This window comes from Sorex fumeus, unplaced genomic scaffold (genome assembly GCF_029834395.1).
Source record: "Sorex fumeus unplaced genomic scaffold, SorFum_2.1 ptg000100l, whole genome shotgun sequence".
In the NCBI taxonomy this organism is placed as follows: domain Eukaryota; kingdom Metazoa; phylum Chordata; class Mammalia; order Eulipotyphla; family Soricidae; genus Sorex; species Sorex fumeus.
Window position 1 is genome coordinate 3,678,843 of NW_026606157.1, and position 20,300 is coordinate 3,699,142.

The following is a 20,300-nucleotide window of genomic DNA, read 5'->3' on the forward strand; positions in this document are numbered from 1 at the left end:
GTATGATGGGATTATGCTATGCTCCTCTGACTTCTTTCAGGTCTTTAGTTTCCTGCTTGTCTTTATTAGATGGGGACTGATAGCACACAGGAATCTCTCAATTCTAATAAGGAATGTGCCACGTCACTGAGCATGATTTCTTCAACCCAATCATTTTTAGCATATATGGCTCATCTGCTTGCCAGAAGCAGTTGAATGGAACAAGAAAAAAGGTCTTTCATTCATAAATCACAAAAGATTTCATCAGAGATGAAAACTGACTTCATCAGCCTGGGCTTCCCTCCACTTCTGGCACTGTCCCATATACAATTTTGTAGAGTGGCTTCATGTCAATTTAAGAACAACAACAAAGCATTGTTTTTTTTTAATTTTAATGAATCATGTGAGATACAGTTACAGACTTACAAGCTTTTGTGATTACATTTCAATCAAATAATGTTCGAGTACCCATCCCTCCACCGGTGTTCATTAATCAGTGTTGCTATTCCCTGTTCTAGTTCTCTACTTTCTCTCTTTCCCTCTCATAACCAAATTTGCTGTTTTAGGACTATTTATTATCCTCACAGCAAACAGTCAAATCTATTATATATTTTCACATATTTATTTAACTGTCACTCTGATCAACTTTTTTTTTCTTTTTGGGTCACACGCAGCAATGCAAGGGTTATGCATGGCACTGCACTCAGGAATTACTCCCAGGCGTGCTTGGGGGACCATATGGGCTGCCATGCCAGGGATGGAACCCTGGTGGGCAGTGTACAAGGCAAATGTCCTATCCGCTGTACTACTGCTCCGGCCCCCTGTGATCAACCTTTAAGAGTTTTAATCACTTTAAAAACGAAAGTTAGTGATTTTCAGGTACTTCTTCCTATTCCCCAATTCTCTCCAATGTTGAACAATTACTAATAAACTTCTGTTCTCATCATATTTGCTGCATCTACATATTTTATGTAAATGCGATAATACACTATGTTATCTCTCATGTCTGATATTACTTAGCATAATGTTTCAAAACTTTACTATATCAGAATACATTCAGATTTTACCATTGACTAATATTGCACTGTCTGAATTTACTACTTATTATCCCGACCTTAGAGTGCCTTTATTTGGTCCATCTTTGGTTCTCAAGCACAGTGCTCCTCTGAACACTTTTGTGCCAGTGTGTATGTGGACATATAATTCACTTTCCTTGGGTATACAATGAACAGTAGAATGGCTGAGTCTAGTTCACTTCCAAAGTTTTATTCACAGTATGTATATATGTATACATATATCTATATACATATATATACACATATATACGGTCACTTCTGTGATTATATTTTAAATTCCGTTTTCTTTCTACCACAATCTTCAGACAGATATTGCCACATACTACTAAAATTCCTACCTGAACATTCTAATAGTTTCAAAGACAACAAATCCCAAACTGAGTACATCTTCCTTTCAAAAATTATTTTCTGCTCCCTGAATTATTGAAGTCTGCTAGTGCATCCACTTCAACTTATTATATTTATGATGTACATCCTTCCTTTTTCTACCATATTCAGTCCATAATATACCATGCCAACTTAAATCCCATATGTTTCTCTCAGCACTCTGCCTCAATTTCCCCAGCTAAACAACTTCTTCCTAGTTTTTCAGACTTTAGCATTGCTTTTGTCATTCTATATTCCAAAGTCTAGAATTACGATCATTTCAAGACTTGTATCTGAAACTGCCACACTCTGAGAATTAAGAGTTAAAGTCTATAGCGTGTGCCAACCCTCCCCCCCCCCCCCGCCCAATGCTGCCCATTCTCTACCTGACACTTCAAGAAGCACAAAAATGTCATTTCTGACACACTGTCCTGTTTTGTCTGATGAGCATTTATGAAAAACCATTCCCAGCCTGCAATGTGTCTTCCTTCTTCCCTTCACCATTCATTGCCCGATTCACTCTCCCAGGTGTTACTAACACACATGAATGAGATTCCTTTCTGTACCTGCTTTTAGGGATCGCTCCTCTCTTGCCATCCCAACCAGGTTAAGTATCTCTCTTCTGTGTTCACATAACCAATAAAATACTTTTTATCAAGACATTTACCCTATTATATTTTTCCCACCGAAAGAACTATTTCTGTGATTATTGATGGCATTTTATCTCGAATACCTAGAATAATTAGTGTTGTTCTGACTATAGTAACCCAACTCAATTACACACACACATGCACACACACACACACACACAAACTTAAATTTTGGCCTACTTACTAAAATTCAATTCCCCTAATAATCAATTATTCCTTTTATGGAAATGAATTTCTTCCTTAATCCATGGTTCTTAATTATTTGCCCAAAATTTTTGCTGCAATTAGTGTTTTATGATGTGTTTATTCCATGTTATCACTGGTATCGAGAGAGGCCACAATTTAGAACTGATACATTGTTTTCCAAACATTTTTTCTGTCCTAAGGTAACTGAGTTTCATCCCTCACTTCTGAACCACACATATGGGTCCCCTTTAACTATCCCTTTGAGACTCACAATTGCCATACGGCTGGCAAGCATCCTTCCATCCTTGTTACTTGCCTCAGAATTTATGGTATTAAATCTATGTGTTTAGAAGATCCTAACTACATTACATGTTAGAAGCAAGTTCTTTGAACAAATGGACAAAATCATGATAGCCTGAAATGGATCTAGTGTCATCCTGTAGAGATAGTGATGGGCTACGGACACTCAGTACTTTCACCATATTTCTGCCAAAGAATCATTGGCTACAAAAATCAAAGTGGAAATCATGTGGACCACATATAAATAGAAGAAGATAAGATGAAGTGAAGAAAAATGGACAAGGGGTGCTAAGAGCCAATATTCAAATGTGTGAGTAGGCCTAATAAGTAGTTTCCTATTACCCAGAAGAAAAGCCCTAACTTTTTTTTTCTTTTTGGGTCACACCCGGTGATGCTCAGAGGTTACTCCTGGCTTTGCACTCAGGAATCACTCCTGTTGGTGCTCGGGGGACCATATGGAATGCTGGGAATCGAACCCGGGTTGGTCGCGTGCAAGGCAAACGCCCTACCTGCTGTGCTATCATTCCAGCCCCAAAGCTCTAACATTTTCGATTGTTTTGTTGGAATCGGTAGTGCATTCTCAGGACTTGGGGGTGGGTGGGTGACCAACAAGTGTCCTGGCACACATAACGCAGACACTGAAGATATTTCCGGAGCACTCCTTTAACAACAAATCCAACCCCAAGGCCAGGCATAGCTCTTTACTCCACAGAAGAAGAGTTATGTTTGTCCCTTTTAGCTTCAAGCAGCTTCAGGGTGTTATATTTTAATTGTTCATATGTGCCTTTTCTCCCTAATTAGACTTTTGTCTCCAGAGGTGATGAATACCTCTTATATTCTCCATGCATAATGCATGGTGCTAAAAAGAATTTTAGAGCAAACACATTAACCCATGCTTCTGAGAAACTTCTCTTGGAAAAAGAACAGAAGGGCAGCTGGTAGAAATTCCAATATTTTCTGTGGTTCTAAAACCTGCAACTACTTATATCCTAGTAATAGAAATAAAAAATTATAAGTATAATCTATTAAATAACTTATTATAGGTTTGTATATCTTCAGTTTTTTCAACTACCTGTTTTTACTTAGACCAACCTAAAATAGATCAAGCTAATTGAATATTATTTTAGCAATTTCTATTTCATCTGTTTAAAACTATTTGGGCATACACAAGTAACTTGTAAATCTGCTAATAGCAGGTGTGCTTCCCCAAAGACAGAATTAATGATTGTTTTGGTTTCAGTTTTATATTATTTTTTTAAAAAATTTGGAACCACACCCAGTGATTCTCAGGGGTTACTCCTGTCTCTGCACTCAGGATTCACTCCTGGTTGGGCTTAAAGGACCATTAAGATGCCAGGGATCAAATCTGATTCAGCTGCATTGCAAGGCATGTAACCTACTTGCTGTACTATCACTCTGGCTTTTTTTATTACTTTTTTTTTATCATGTTGCAGTAATAAGTGCTGCAATACAACAAAAAATATCAGACATAAAACCGATCTAAACCAATTGTAGAGATTACAGAATGAAATTACTACAGCTCTTTCAAATAAGACTCCTAGTAGATTAAGCTCTATTTCCAACTGTAACCCAATTTATTTATAATGCCTCTCAATGCCATGGGATTTCCAACCTAATGTAGACCAGCAGAGGAAAAACTAATTCTACATTATTTTTAAATATGGATATGATAAAAAATATAAACAAATGCATAGAGCACTAAAAAATCTAGCTTACTTATATAGTCTGAAAGAGTATTTTAACTGTTACCTTATTTACTATAATCATAACATGACTTAATGGAAATCATAGTAAACTCAGAAAGGAGACCTATATTCTAGTCATAGATATAAATCTTAACAGAATATTTGAAGTGAAGGTATAATTGAGATTTGAAGTGAAGGTATAATATAACAGAAAATACACTTATGAAACATATTTAACCAAAAAAATTCTCATTATCTAAAATATGGTTCTTAGATTTGTAAATTCTATCAAATACAGAAAAACATACTTTACCAAATGCTCTACATAAAAAAGAGTAATTATCACACATTATTTTCAATTTACAATTAATATAACTTAATATTAAATAATAGAGCTGGAGAGATAATATAGAGATTTAAGAACATGCCTGGCATTTGGGCAATCACTTTTGTCCCAAGCACCATATATGGACACCAAATACTGTCATGAGTGACCACTGGGCACAGAGCTAGGAGTAAGACCTAAGCACCATCAGGGATGGCCCCCAAAACAAAAAAATAAATAAAATAATAAAACTAAGCATAGAAAGGATGTGATTTCATCATTAAGCAAATTGTAGCATATTCAAATATATAAAGGTTTATATATTATTATCTGCCCGTATTTCTTAAGACATTATAAATTACTAATTCACACATTTATGAAAATAACTGATGATTATCAAATACTCCGGGTATTAAAATACTAAAGCTAAACCCTGATGAGTATTTTGATTTATGTAATAGCACGAAATTATATAAATTTTAGATTCTGAAAATAAGGGATAAATGTTCAATTAAGAATGTGTTTTGCAGGCCTGGAGTGATAGCACAGCAGGTAGGGCACTTGCCTTGCACGTGACCGACCTGGGTTCTATTCCCAACATCCCATATGGTCCCCCAAGCACCGCCAGTAGTAATTCCTGAGTGCAGAACAAGGAGTAAGCCCTGAGCATCGCTGGGTGTGACCCAAAAAAAATAATAAAGCAAAAAAAAAAGAATGTGTTTTGGGGGCCAGAGCAATAGTGCAGCAAGTAGGGTGTTTGCTTTGCACGCGGTCGACCCAGGTTTTATCCCCATCATTCCATATGATTCCTCAAGCACCGCCAGGAGTATTTCCTGAGTGCAGAGCCAGGAATTACCCCTGAGCATTGCTGGGTGTGACCCAAAAAACGAAAAAAAAAAAGAAAAAAATGTATTTTGAAGCATTCACTATATGGCAAATCATTTCTTTATTTCAGATCGATTTTCCAGCTACTGAGTGGGAGTATATGAAACCTATTTCAGAAGAGGCTAGAAGTAATTTGGAAGAACCACCGAAAGAGTGTTTAAAACATATTGCCAAACTTTCACAGAAACAATCTCCCTTGCTGTAAGTGATCTTGAGAGTAAAGTGTCTTATCTGCTGGTCAGGGCACTATCGTTCGCACTGGATGCCCTCGGATCTTTAAAGACGAAACCTTTCCCATGTGACTCCTTTAATTCCCAAATATACACGTGGGTAGATGGTCAATTCATGCTTAAGAGCTAAAATTTCTTAATGTCATATGATTTTGAATATTTCCTCTGTGACATTTAGCAATTTTAACTTTAGTCAAGGAAACAAAAGTTAACCATTCAGTTCAAATGAACGAAGTGAGTTAGAGGGACAGTACATTGGTAAAGGTACTTGCCTTGCATGCAAATGACCTGGTTTTGATCCCAAGCACCATATATGGTCTCTGGACCCCTGTCAGCAGTGATTACTGAGCATAGAGCCAGAACTTAGTCCTACCCACAGACAGATGTGGTCCAAAAACAGAAAGAAAAAAAAATCTGGGTGAAGGGACATTTCACAACTCCACAGTCCAAAAGGCAACAGAATGAGTGATTAGATATATATCAGTATATAACAGTATTAAATTATTGCTCAACTATCCTCAAGTTATTTTAGTGCAGAGGGCAAAGTTATTTTAACATGACAGCTTGGAATAGGATAGATAAAAAGTAAAATAATATAGAACCAATAAATCATGCTTTACAGAAACAAATTAGCACCCTTCTCATCTCTTTCAAAGATTATAATAATACTGATAAAAATGCCATTGAAATAAAGTACACATACAAAATACACTAAGATTAAACACACAACACACACACGCGCACACACACTCCATTCCTACGCAATGAAAACCATCCTTTGTCATGGTATTTTTTGAGTCTTAACCATGCTGGTAGCACCTTCCTGAATGATGAGGGTTTTCTTCCTTGAAGTCCTCTTCCTTCTGGCCCCTGTGGCTCCATGCAGGGCAGCCCGTGGCATGAGCCCAGAGCAGCAGCTCTACTGTTGAGTGCCTGCCACAGCTAAGCTAGACCTGAGTGAATTGGGCTCCTGCAGAGTCCAGAATATGGAGGGTGAAGGTGCTGAGTTTAGCCACTGGCCCTGGCCTAGCCTTGGCCTCTAAACTGTGGCTGCATTATTAGCAGCAGTGTGGGAATTAGTGTCAGTGAGAAAAGCTGAGAGTCACACCCAAACTGAAGCTGTAAACTTTTTTCTGTTTCTATATTTTGTTTTCGGACACATCTGACAGGGCTCAGGGAACCACCTAGCAGTGTCAGGGATGGAACCCAGGTTGGCAGTGTGTAAGGCAAGTATCCTTTCCACTGCATCATCTCTCCAGTATCTTGAACTAAGGTATTAGCAGGAGGTGGCATGCAAGAATGGGGCTCCCATATTCCTGACACCATTCCAGAGCACCCCTGCCTCATGGTGGTCAGGTCATTGGGGTACTTACACAGAAACACTGTCAGCCATCACATTCTTTCTGCACCGGCTCCTCCCAGCACCTGACCAGTGCTTTGCCATCCATAGGCCTTTGATGCTCCAACAGCACCAAGCAAACCTCTGAGGACATTCACCCGTTTGCATCTCCGTAGCTCCAGGAAGAAGCTCCCTTGATGCAGCCCTCCCTCACACTCCATCCTTCCAGCTCTTCCCCATCATCCCCAATGGGGCCTCCCATGCTCCTCAATTGTCACTCGGCTTCTGTCTGCCTCCATCATCCCTCTTGGCTTCAGCCTGTGTCTTCCGTCAAGCAACATGAGCAAAACTTCTTGCATGATCTTTGGGGTCTCCAGGGCTTTAGTTTCACTCAAGTTCATGTCAGGTCAAATATGACAGTCACGGGTTCCTATGACACTGCACTAGGTTCCTGTAAGTATTTCTCAGGATGACTCGCATGATACAGACAGAAAAGGGATTCTTTTTTTTTTTTAATTTTTATTAGCGAAACACCATGAGGTACAGTTGTAGACTTACAAATTTTTGTACTTGGATTTCAATTATACAATGATCAAATACCCATCCCTCCACCAGTGCTCATTTTCCACCACCACGGGTCCCAGTATCCCTCCCATCCCCTATCCCCCCATCCCACCCTGCCTCTGTGGCAGGGCATTCCCCTCTGTTATCTCTCTCCTTTTGGGTGTGTGGTTTGCAAAAGAGGCATTGAGTGGCAATCATGTTTGGTCTATAGTCTACTTTCAGCCTGCTTCTCCCATCCTGGGAGGATCCTCCCAACACCCTTTATTTGGTGCTCCCTTCTCTATCTGAGCTCCCTTTTCCCCTAGCATGTGTGGCTGGCCACCAACCCATGGAGCAAACCTCCTGGTACGAATCTTGGCCATTCTTGGGTGTTCGTCTCCTATTTTGTTACTTTATGCTCCCCAGATGAATGCAGTCTTTCTATGTCCGTCCCTCTCTTTCTGACTCATTTCACTTAACATGATACTTTCCATGTAGTACCACTTGTATGTAAATTTCATGACTTCATCTTTTCTAACAGCTACATAGTACCCCATTGTGTAAATATACCAAGGTTTCTTTAACCAGTCATCTGTTCTTGGGCACTCAGGTTTTTTACAGATTCTGGCTATTGTAAAGAGTGCTGCAATGAACAAACAAGTGCAGTCGTCACTTCAAGTATACTTTTTTGCCTCTCTGGAATATATTCCCAGGAGTGGAATTGCTGGGTCAAATGGCAGCTCAATTTCTAATTTTTTGAGAATCGTCCATACTGTTTTCCAAAAGGGTTGGACCAGCCTGCATTCCCACCAGCAGTGAAGGAGGGTCCCTTTCTCTCCACATCCGTGCCAGCACAGGTTGCTTTTGTTCTTTTGGATGTGGGACAGTCTATGTGGTGTGAAATGACATCCATTGTTGTTTTGATCTGCATCTCCCTGATGATTAATTATGTACAGCATTTTCTCTTGCACCTTTTAGCCTTTCGGATTTCTTCTTTGGGAAAGTTTCTGTTCATTTTGTTGTCCCATTTTTTGATGGAGTTAGATGTTTTCTTCTTGTGGAGTTCAGCCAGTAATTTGTATATCCTTGATATCAAACCCTTGTCGGTTGTGTATTGGGCGAATATCCTTTCCCATTCTTTAGACTGTCTTTGTTTTTTGGTCACTGTTTCTTTTGAGGTGCAGAAGCTTCTTAGTTTAAGATAGTCCCATTTGTCTATCTCTGTTTTCACTTGCTCGGCCAGTGGCGTGACATCTTTGAAGATACCATTAGCTTCAATGTCATGGAGGATTTTGCCAACTTTGTCTTCAATGTACCTTATGGATTCTGGTCTGATGTTGAGGTCTTTAATCCATTTTGATCTTACTTTTGTACATGGTGTTAGGCAGAGATCTGAGCCCACTTTTTTGCATATAGCCATTCAGTTTTACCAGCACAATTTGTTAAAGAGGCTTTCCTTGCTCCACTTCACTTTTATTGCCCCCTTATTGAAGATTAAATGATCATATTCTTGTGGGGAGATGTCAGTATATTCAACCCTGTTCCATTGGTCTGCAGCTCTGCCTTTGTTCCAGTACCATGCTGTTTTAATTATTACTGCTTTGTAGTAGAGTTTGAAGTTAAGGAGGTTAATTCCTCCCATTTTCTTTTTCCCAAGAATTGCTTAAGCTATTCGTGGGGGCTTATTGTTCCATATAAATTTCAGGAGTGTTTGCTCCATTTCTTTAAAGAATGTCATGGGTATCGTAATAGGGACTGCATTGAATTTATACAGTGCTTTGGGAAGTATTGCCATTTTCCCACCAAGAATCCCTTTTGTTTGAGAAATTCAAACAAGGCTAGGGGGAGGGGGGCAGAAACAGGTTGAATGTATGACACAGTTGACTTGGAAATTTTTGGCCCTTGTGCATCCAGAAATTTTTTACTATGGCCAATTTATTTCATGGTCCCCAGATTCAGTTACATAATACCATATTTGGTTGTGACTCTTGGGTTGAGTATGATTACATTTTCACTTCTTTTTGTTAGTGTTGATCAGCACTTGTTATTTGCTGAAACTTCCTAAATTTTCACTAATCTTTCCTGTATCTACATTAGATTGAAACTCTGAAGATGTTAAATATTTTAGGTAAATTACTAGTTCCCGTGATAGCAAATTTTATGTCTCAAACTTTCTTAGGTCCTGGTTCACACACATTCATTTATTCCAGACATTTCTATGAACATCATCATGTAGTCAATAGGCTCTGTTTAAAGCAGATTGCCTTTCTTAATGCGCATGGGTTGGGGCCAAAATAAAGAGTAAAAAACAAGACTTAAGAGAAAAAGGCTTTGCATGTTTGAACCCCAGCCCTGCATGGTTGTTTCCCCTTTCTCCTCAAGCACACAACCTCGGGAGTAACCCCCAGCGCTGCTGGATATGACCTAAATGAGAAAATAACAACAACTCAGTATCTTAATGTCACAATAGCAACAACTCGGTATCTTAATGTCACTTTAGTTAGATTAAGCATTGGTTTACAAGACTTACTCAAATATATAAACCCTTAAAATTAACAGTTCTGTCACATACCAGAAGATACTGTATTTATGAGGAAGTTTTTTATTATAATTATTTTTTAATTTCTAAAAGTTTATTTTATTATTAAACCATCGTGAAATACAGTTACAAAGCTTTCATGATAAGGTTTAAGTCATACAATATTTCAGCACCCATCCCTCCATCAGTGTACATTTCCTCCTAACAATATCCCCCATATCCGTCCTGCCATCCCATCTCTCCCTCCAAAGCCTGCCTCTATGGCAGACACTTTTCTTCTTTTCTTCTCTCTCTCTCTCCTCTCTCTCTCTCTCTCTCTCTCTCTCACTCTCCACTTTTGGGCATTGTGGTTTGCAATACAGATACTGAGAGGCCGTCATTTTTGGTCCTTAACCCACTTTCAGCACATATTCCTGATCCAGAGGGGTCCTATCCAACCACCATTACCATAATGGTCTATTCTCTATCCCAACTGCAATGAGAGGTTTTTAATGTCAAAAGTATACCGTGCTTTCAAATTTTATGCAAATTCAAGCAAAAATTATAATGAACACAGTAACTACATTTAAATTTAGAGGCTTGGGACAAGAGAGATAAAATAGTGTGTAAGGTGTTTGCCTTGCATGTGGGCAATCCATTTAGATCCCTGACACCCATATGGTCACCCAGAGTCCTTCAGGAGTAAATCCTGAATGTGGAAACAGAAGTCAACTCTGAGTATAGCTGGCTGTGTCCCAAAACATAAATAAACAAACAAACAAAAATAGAGAGAAAATTTAGAGGTCTTTCCTTTAAATTTTAGCGACATTTTAGTAACTCCACTAAATTCTAACTAGCTTTGTATTCCAGTTTCTATTTAAGTGAATAATTTACACACAAAATAAGCACCAATTCCCCTTATTTAACCCACTCAAATATTGTTCATCACAGCACAATTTCATTCTGGACTGTGAAAAACAGATGGAGAACAGCCTTCAATGTGATAAAAAAACTTTTGTTGTGAGTCAATCAGATTAACTTCAATTTCAAAGCACCACACTTTATCATTTGGTGACTTATTTATTCCTTCTTTCAAACTGATCAAATGTAATCAGAGCCAGGAAGTTCAATCTCAATGAAAGTCAGTAAAAACGCATTTATAATATTCGTAAAATTTTAAAACAACCCAATGTCTACAAAAATAATGTTTATCTAGATATAAATTTCTATAAACACATATTGTATACATAAACATACAATACATATATAATATACATTTATACAGTATACAAATATACTTGTAATTATACATGTATGTATAGCATAAATATGCATATGTATAACTTCATATGTACATGTAAGATCCCTTCCACATATAGCCATGAATGTTCTTATCACCAGACTAATTCTTCTTAAAGAAGTATGATGCCAAATATAGATATGAAATGATAGCTTTCAGGTATTGAATAGCCATATCTTCAGGTGAAGCAAGGTATAAAACGGCTTCAGTTCAGGGGCATATTCTACACCTGGACTCCGGGAGATAGAATCAAAGAAGCTGACTGCAGGCTTTGTTGAGATTTTTTTTTTTTAAGGGCAGATATCAGAGTCTAAGGATGCCAAGGCAGCCAGGATTTAAGGACCGTAACATGGAAGATTATAAGACAGTATCTCAGAAATCCATATATCAGGAGGGGTCAGCCTCCTAATGTTTACCTGAGTACTAAGCTATTTTATAGTAGGTAAAGATTTTGAGGGGCTGGAAACAGAACCACCACAGAGAGATGCGAAATAAATTCCACAGTTTAAAAAATGACATAACAGAAACTGTGATTCCTGAGCATAGAGGAAGAACACAGGATACTTTAGATTTAATGTATAAATAAGAAAAAGGCCTGGGGCTGGAGCCATAGCACAGCGGGTAGGATGTTTGCCTTGCACGAGGCCGACATGGGTTCGATTCCCAGCATCCCGTATGTTACCCCAAGCACCACCAGGAGTAATTTGTGAGTGAAGAGCCAGGAGTAACCCCCTGAGCATCGTTTGGTGTGATCTAAAAAGCCAAAAAAAAAAAGTCAAAAGAAAGAGGCCTGTGAGAAATAAGGATCCTCTAGCTCAAGATAAGATTATGTTTGTTGTAACCTGACAAATAGTAACAAGTCTCAAAATAATCAATTGTTTTGCTACTAATTAAAACTGTCCCACTAAAAAAAATTTAAAAACCCTAAAGATTCAATAACCCAAATATTTTTTAAAATGTAGATTGTCAATAGGACAACTTAAGTGTGTTCTCAATGTTTTAATTGTTCAGCTTATGATCAATAACTGCAAGACATTAAAAGATCAGAAAGAGTCTTAGTTGAGGGGGATCAGTCAATAGAAACCCCCCAAAAATTTAAATTAGCAATTTTTTCAACACAATAATTATAAATATTATTTTTTTTCTTTGGGGGGACACACCTGGCATTACTCGGGGTTTACGCCTGACTCTGCATTCAGGAATTCCTCCTGGCATTGCTTGGGGGACGATATGGGATGCCAGGGATCAAACCCAGGTCAGCTGAGCAGAAGGCAAATGCTCTACCCGCTGTTGCAGTATGGCTCCAGCCCCTAATTATAAATAATGTTCATAGATTTAAAGAGTGAACAAGTAAAATTCGGCAAATAAATAGAAACTCTGAAAATAAAAACTTCAGTTAAAAAGTAAGAATTATTCTATTTCCTTTTTTTTTTTTTTTGCATTTCTTGGGTGTTCACAGGGGTTAGTCCTGGCTCTGCACTCAGGAATTACTCCTCGAAGTGCTGAGGAAACCATATGGGATGTCGGGAATTGAACTCCTATTGGCCTTATGCAAGGAAAATGCCTGCCTTCCCCGCTGAACTATCTCTCCGGCCCCGAGTTATTATTCTATTTTCAAGTAATGTGATTATGAAAAGTCATGGTATTTGAAATAAACGTGTAAAAGAAACCGTATTCCCATTTAATTTAAAGATTTTTATTTTAAAATTCTATTTGCAATAACAAAACTCTATGCCAAAAAGTAAAAAAATTGTTGCTAAGAGAAATTAAAGAAAACCAAAATAAATCAAAGAATGTACAGGCTGTCCAGATAGTACAGTGGCTATGATGCTTGCCTAACATGCATCCCTCCTCCCCAACCCCTTGTTCAATCCCCAGGAAGCCATATGGTTCTTCTAACTCCACCAGGGGTGATTCTTGAGTACAAAGCCAGGATTAAGCTGTGAACACTCTGGATGTGACAAAATTGTTGTGTTAATGTAGAATGAATAATATTTAAATTTTAAAATGGGTAAAATTGAATTGTGATGCAGTTGGAACTATCATGCTATGAAAACACACACATACAAAACACAAAATTTAATAATCACTTCATAGAATAATTTGACATTTTCTTTAAAACATACAGAATACCTGACATAGAACTAGGTGTTTGTATTCTTTAATTAAAATAAAAATTAAAAAATTAAAATCTTTAATTTTTTAAATTTTTTTTAAAATTTGAAGATTTTTATTTTTTTAATTGGAATTAAATAGGAGAAATAAAAAAATATATCCTTATATAAACTTAGACACAAATAGTCATATGTGCTTTAAATTCGTAACATCCCTGAATAAGAAACTACCCAAATATCCATCAAATAGGAGGATGAATATCTCAGTTTTGGGGTATCCATTGAATGGAATAAAACCCTTTCATTTAAAGGAATGAACTATGATGTATTCAACAGTATGGATATTTTCAAGTACATGTACTTCAATGTACTTGTGCCTATATTATATTTATACTATACTCATGGCTAGAGTGATTGCACAGTGGTAGGGCATTTGCCTTGCACGTGGCTGACCTGGGTTCGATTCCTCTGCCCCTCTTGGAAAGCCTGGCAAGCTACTGAGAGTATCTTGCCCACATGGCAGAGCCTGGCAAGCTCCCCATGGCCTATTCAATATGCCAAAAACAGTAACAACAAGTCTCACAATTTAGACGTTACTGGTGCCATCAAGCAAACTGATGAACAATGGGAGGACAGTGCTACAATTTATGTAATAATTGAAACACATAATACCAATACAGAGTGAAAGAAACCAACAAGTACCTGTTTTGTATTTGTCATGAGAAAACTTTTAACAAGACTTTTTTTTTTTAAATCTAGATAGAAATATTTTTATGTAGAGAGAATTGTGTTCTCTTCCAGGAGCTGGGTTTTATAGTCTCTGAGTCTTGGCCGTTGATGGGATTACACGGTGCCAGGGGGCCAGTTGGTGGGTGTGACCCCTGGTAACTGGAATTTGGAGGATCTGGGTGGAGGACGCTCAGCCCCCATCTGAGCAGGCAGGCTTGGAGATCTCAGCCCTGGGACCCGCATGCCTCTGTTACTCTGCCGGTACCTTCATGCGTGTGGAGAGTGGTCTCAGCATGGTGGTGGCTGGTTCTGGAGGTCAGGGCCCCTTGGAGGGGAGCGGGTTGAGTTTCCCTCCCCACCCCGACCAGGGCTCCGGCAGCTGAAGACCTTCAGAACCAGCCACCACCATGCTGAGACCACTCTCCACATGCATGAAGGAAGCACGACATCTTATTATCTCATTCCTACTTTGACAAACTTCTGAGTGTGGACTGCCCACACGGCAGAGTCTGGCAGACTCTCCATGCCATACCCAATATGACAAATACCAGTAACAATGATGGGTCTCATTCTCCTAACCTTGAAAGAGCCTTGAATATGGCACTTTTTAAAAAATCTCAGGGCTAGGACAAAGGAGATGTTACTGGGGCCTGCTCGAGGCAATCGACGAACAACAGAAAGAATTGTGATTTTTACAGTATAATAACTTATCCAAATTTATGAAACTAGTTTGTGCTCGGAACATGCGATAAAAGAGGTGTTGGAGGCATCGGTGTCCTTGTCAACACAAACTTGACCAAGAGCATTGATTCATTCGAATGCCTAACAACCCGAATCGGACGTTTACATTTGAATAGATGTGGCTCACTGCCTGCAGTTTCTATCTTCGTTGTCTACGCACCAACATCTCATTATGATGAAAGAGAAATCGAGAAGTTCTACATGGAGCTAGAAAAGTTCTATAAAGAAGACCACACCTTCTACAAGATCATTGTGGGTGATTTTAATGCCAAGATAGGACCGAGAAGATCAGCTGAAGAACTTCACATCGGGACCCATGGCCTAGAATGGAACGAACAGGGTGAGAGACTGTCTGAGTTCATCATGTCGACCAAGACCATCCATGGTAACTCACAGTTCCAGAAGGCAGAATCTAAACGATGGACATGGGAGTCTCCCAGCGGATGATTCCACAACGAAATAGACCACATCATATTCAATCGACGGTTTTGCCTGACTGATGTCGCTGTTGTCCCAAAATTTCGAACGGGATCGGACCACCGTCTCCTTCGTGCAAAATTCTACTTCACAGAGCGGGGAGAAAGGGCTGCAAAGTTCAAAAAGAGAACTCCCAGAATGACCACCAACTGGGAACTCTTTGGTACTATTGCGGCAACATGGGAAGATGCCATTGTTGACAACATTGACGAGGAATACGATCGACTGGTTCAGCACCTCCATGAATGTGCGAGGAACGCCAAGAGAGAGATAGCCACAAAAAGTCGCCTATCTTCGAAAACTCTTGAGCTAATTCGCCAGCGTGGCTTGGCGCATACCTCAGGCAACCGCAAGCTAATGTCCGAGCTTGCAAAGCAGTGCAGAGATGCGATCAAGGAAGACCTCAAAGAGAGAAGAGCAGAAGTACTGGTAGATGCGGCAGAAGCCGGGAAAAGTATTCGTAATGCCCGCCTGTCCTTCACCAACTATAAGACCAAGATGACTGCCCTCCGACGTCCTGATGGATCCATCACATCCTCCAGAACGGCAATGGAGAAGATTATCCATGACTTCTACTCAAATCTCTTCGATAGCCATGTCCACTTGCCAACATACCAAATTCCACAGGATGGGTATGTTGTTCCCAACGTTCTCCCCTCCGAAATCCGACACGCCATTTCGTCGGTAAAGAAACAAACAGCACCCGGCCCAGACAAGGTCAGACCTGAACACCTGAAGAACCTGCCGTCAGTATTCATCAATACACTGGCTCGGCTCTTCACTCGCTACCTGTCTGAATGCAAGGTTCCGTCCCAATGGAAAACCAGCAGGACCGTACTACTGTTCAAGAAGGGAGACATCCATGACATTGACAACTATCGCCCGATCTGCCTATTGTCTGTCATCTACAAGTTGTTCACTCGAATCATCCTGAATAGGATTGGCAGAACACTAGATGAAGGACAACCATGCGAGCAAGCAGGGTTCCGCAAAGGATTCAGCACCATCGACAATATCCACACAATAACCAAGCTCATTGAGGTTTCTCGGGAGTTCAAGATGCCGCTCTGCTTAACGTTCATTGAGTTAAAGAAGGCCTTTGATTCTGTTGAGACGGAAGCGGTCATTGAAGCCCTAGCCAATCAGGGCATTCAAGCCCAATACATCAGGATCCTCCGTGAGCTGTATTGCGGATTCACTACCAGGATCTCACCATTCTACAAAGAAGTGATCGTTGATGTCAAGAGAGGGGTGCGGCAGGGTGATACCATTTCACTGAAACTCTTCAGTGCCACCCTCGAGAACATCATGCGACGACTGGAATGGGAAAACATGGGAGTGAAGATAGATGGTCGGCAATTACACCACCTCCGCTTTGCTGATGATATTGTTTTAATAACACCAAACATCAGCCAAGCGGCACAAATGCTGGCCGACTTTGACCGTGAGTGTGGAAAGGTAGGACTACAGCTGAATCTTACGAAGACAATGTTTATGAGAAACAGCCTCGTTCCTGATGCCCCATTCACTCTCAATGGAACGACCATCTCCGAATGCAACAGCTATGTGTACCTAGGTCAAGAAGTCAACATGACAAATGACCTGGCACCCGAGCTGCGCAGGAGGAAGAGAGCGGCTTGGAACGCCTTCAAGAACGTCGAAGAAATAGCTAAGAGGATGAAGAACCTCCGGCTCCAGGCACATCTCTTTGATTCCACTGTTCTTCCTGCATTAACATATGCCTCAGAGACCTGGGCCCTACGCAAACAAGTTGAGAACGCCATTCAGGTCTCCCAAAGAAGAATAGAAAGAGCTATGCTTGGAATATCACGTTTCACTCAAATGAGAGAAAGAATCCGGAGTTCTGACATCCGTCGACGATCAAGGTTCAGGGACGCTGTCTCATTTGCCAAGGTGTCGAAAATCAGATGGGCTGGTCACGTAATGAGATTTAAAGACGACCGTTGGACTAGAGCTGTTACTGATTGGATTCCACGGGATGTCAAGAGACCGCGTGGCCGCCCACCTACCAGATGGTCAGACTTCTTCCTGAAGATCATGAACGATCGGTTTGAGGCCCTTCATGTTCCCGGAGCGAACAGATGCCATTGGGCTACACTAGCACGCGACAGGGACAAATGGAGACGTTACTGGCGCCCGCTCGAGCAAATCGACGACTAACGGGAAGTTAAGTGATTAAGTGAAGTGAAGTTTGTGCTCTCCATTGATATAAATTATGCTTCAGTAAAAGGGTATAAAAATGAAGTATTGGTCAATATTAGGAGAAAGGGAGATTTAATGAGGAAAAATATTTATTTCCTTCCATTTTAATGGAGTTTTTCCTTCTGAGAGCTTTCTGGTGGAGAAGGTCAAAGCAAAGAGAATGGAGTGCAGAGAGCTTGGACCCTTTATCCTTTCATTTTGTCCATGAAGATGTTGGATTCTAGAGGAATGATAAGGGCATGCTGACCTTTAACATCCTGGACTGTTTCTCATTACCCTTGTAAGTTTTAGCTCTTTCAAGCTAAACAGCCGAATGTCAGTTGGCAAAGACAGTGCTCAGAAGCTGCCATTGTCACTCAAGAAACACTGTCCTCCGTGTAAAGTGTGCTTCTGAATGCTTCCTCTGGAGAGCAAGCAATGTGTTATCAGCTTCCCCATGCCCAGGGAAGACTAGACTCCCGGATGGATCTCTTTTATTTGAAACCAATCTCCAGGGAGAACTACTTGAGCATTTGAAGAAGTCTGATTCATTGGTGTTTCTACTCTAAACTTTCAGCAAACTAACTACTTAAAGCTGGGGCATGCTTGATTTTGAAGTTGAGAACAAAGAATTTTTTTCTGACTGATAGAACTAATCTTGAGAGAAAGAAATAGCATCTTTAAACGATGCCCTTTCTTTTTTTTTAGTTTTTTTATTTATTGAATCGCTGTGGGAAAAGTTACAAAGCTTTCAGGTTTAGGTCTCGGTCATGCAAATATCAATCACATTTCCCTTTACCAATACTTATTTTTCACCACAAAGAACCCCAATAAACCCCCACCCAATGTCTGTGGGGCAGATGAATTCTAGTTAACACTCTGTCTACTTTGACTAGCTTCATTGTTTTGATAAAAGTTGCACCATTATTATTTAGATTTTACCCACCCCCCAAATCAGCCATGCTGAAAAAGCATTGTGAAATGATTTGCTTTCTACAGCTGGGTTCAAGAATTAAATGATGTCGCACGGCCACAATAGCGGCCGCGCAGTTTTGGATTTCTGCTATTTTATTTATTAACCCCAGACTGGAGTGATAGCACAGCGGTAGGGCGTTTGCCTTGCACGCAGCCAACATGGCCGACCCGAGTTTGATTCCTCCGCCCCTCTCAGAGAGCCCGGCAAGCTACCGAGAGTATCTCACCCGCACGGCAGAGCCTGGCAAGCTCCCTGTGACGTATTCGATATGCCAGACACAGTAACAACAAAGTCTCCAATGGAGACGTTACTGGGCCCGCTCGAGCAAATTGAGGATCAACGGGAGGGCCTTTACCTTTACCTTTTTACTAACCCTGGAAGTATTTCTACTGAGAGTCAGATAATTAAGAGATTGGTTTCTGTGCTTCTGGGGCCGTGGCCGTGCCGGAGAGCCGCTCGTGGGGGGCAACTGGTGACCTCGGTAGGGCATGAAGGACAGGCTGGAACGCCCCCCGTCCCATGAGGTTTCAACGATGCCCTTTCTTGAGGCTGGAGAGAAAGTATAGCTGGCAGAGCAATTGCTTTCTACATGGTCAAATCAGTTTTTTTTTTTAATTTTTTTTTATTAGTGAGACACCATGAGGTACAGTTGTAGACTTACAAATTTTTGTGCTTGGGTTTCAATTAGACAATAGTCAAATGCCCATCCCTCCACCAGTGCCCATTTTCTACCACCACGGATCGCAGTATCCCTCCTACCCTCCATACCCCCCATCCCACCCTGAGTCTGTGGCAGGGCATACCCTTTTGTTCTCTCTCTCCTTTTGGGTGCTGTGGTTTGCAAAAGAGGCATTGAGTGGCAATCATGTTTGGCCTATAGTCTACCTTCAGAATGCTTAGTTTTGATCTCTGGAACCCCCCTATGATTTCCTGAGCACCACCAGGAATAAACCAAAATATGCCATTTACTGAGGTCAGAGAGATAGTACAGGGGGTAATGTACATGCTTTGCATGCAGCTAACCTTGGATCAATACTCAGCACCACACAGTACCCTACCAATAAAAAAATGTAAATAACAAACCAATAAAAATTTCTTCATTGTTTCTCATTTCTTCATAGACCCATTTGGGTCTAAGTTAACTTTTAAGGAGAGTATAAATGTTCTGAGTAGTATGCCACAGATACCCAATAAAATAGGTCTTCCCTAGAGGAGATGGAAATTGGTCAACCCAAATGACACTGTAAAAGAATGTTGCAAAGGGGCTGGAGCAATAGGACAGCAGGTAGGGCATTTGCCTTGCACACGGCCGACCCAGGTTCAATTCCCAGCATCCCACATGGTCCCCTGAGTACTGCCAGAAGAAATTCCTGAGTGCATGAGCCAGGAATAATCCTTGTGCATCACCGGGTGTGACCCAAAAAGAAAAAGAAAAGAATGTTGAAAAATTAGAGGGAAGCATTTGGGAGAGGTGTGTTGTGCCTGCCATATGATGTGACTAGGCGTCAGGTTCCACCCCCAGAACCAACTGACCCCCCAAGCACCAAGCACAGCAGGGTGTTAACCTGTGACCTCAGCATTAGTAATGCACCAGTGGACCCTAGTGGAGAACCATCTGGTCAGATGACCAACTATCTGGAGGAGAGGCCCCCTGATAC

The 20,300-nt window shown here is 40.4% G+C and overlaps 1 protein-coding gene across 1 annotated transcript in view; it reads left to right on the plus strand.

Annotated features, from left to right (window-relative positions):
• The window catches only part of PIK3C2G (phosphatidylinositol-4-phosphate 3-kinase catalytic subunit type 2 gamma), a 375,313-nt gene that overhangs the window by 103,945 nt on the left and 251,068 nt on the right, over positions 1-20,300 (plus strand). The window contains exon 15 of the mRNA XM_056134595.1: positions 5,544-5,674. Coding sequence (XP_055990570.1) covers positions 5,544-5,674 — 131 coding nt within the window. The remainder of the gene's footprint in view (positions 1-5,543; positions 5,675-20,300) is intronic.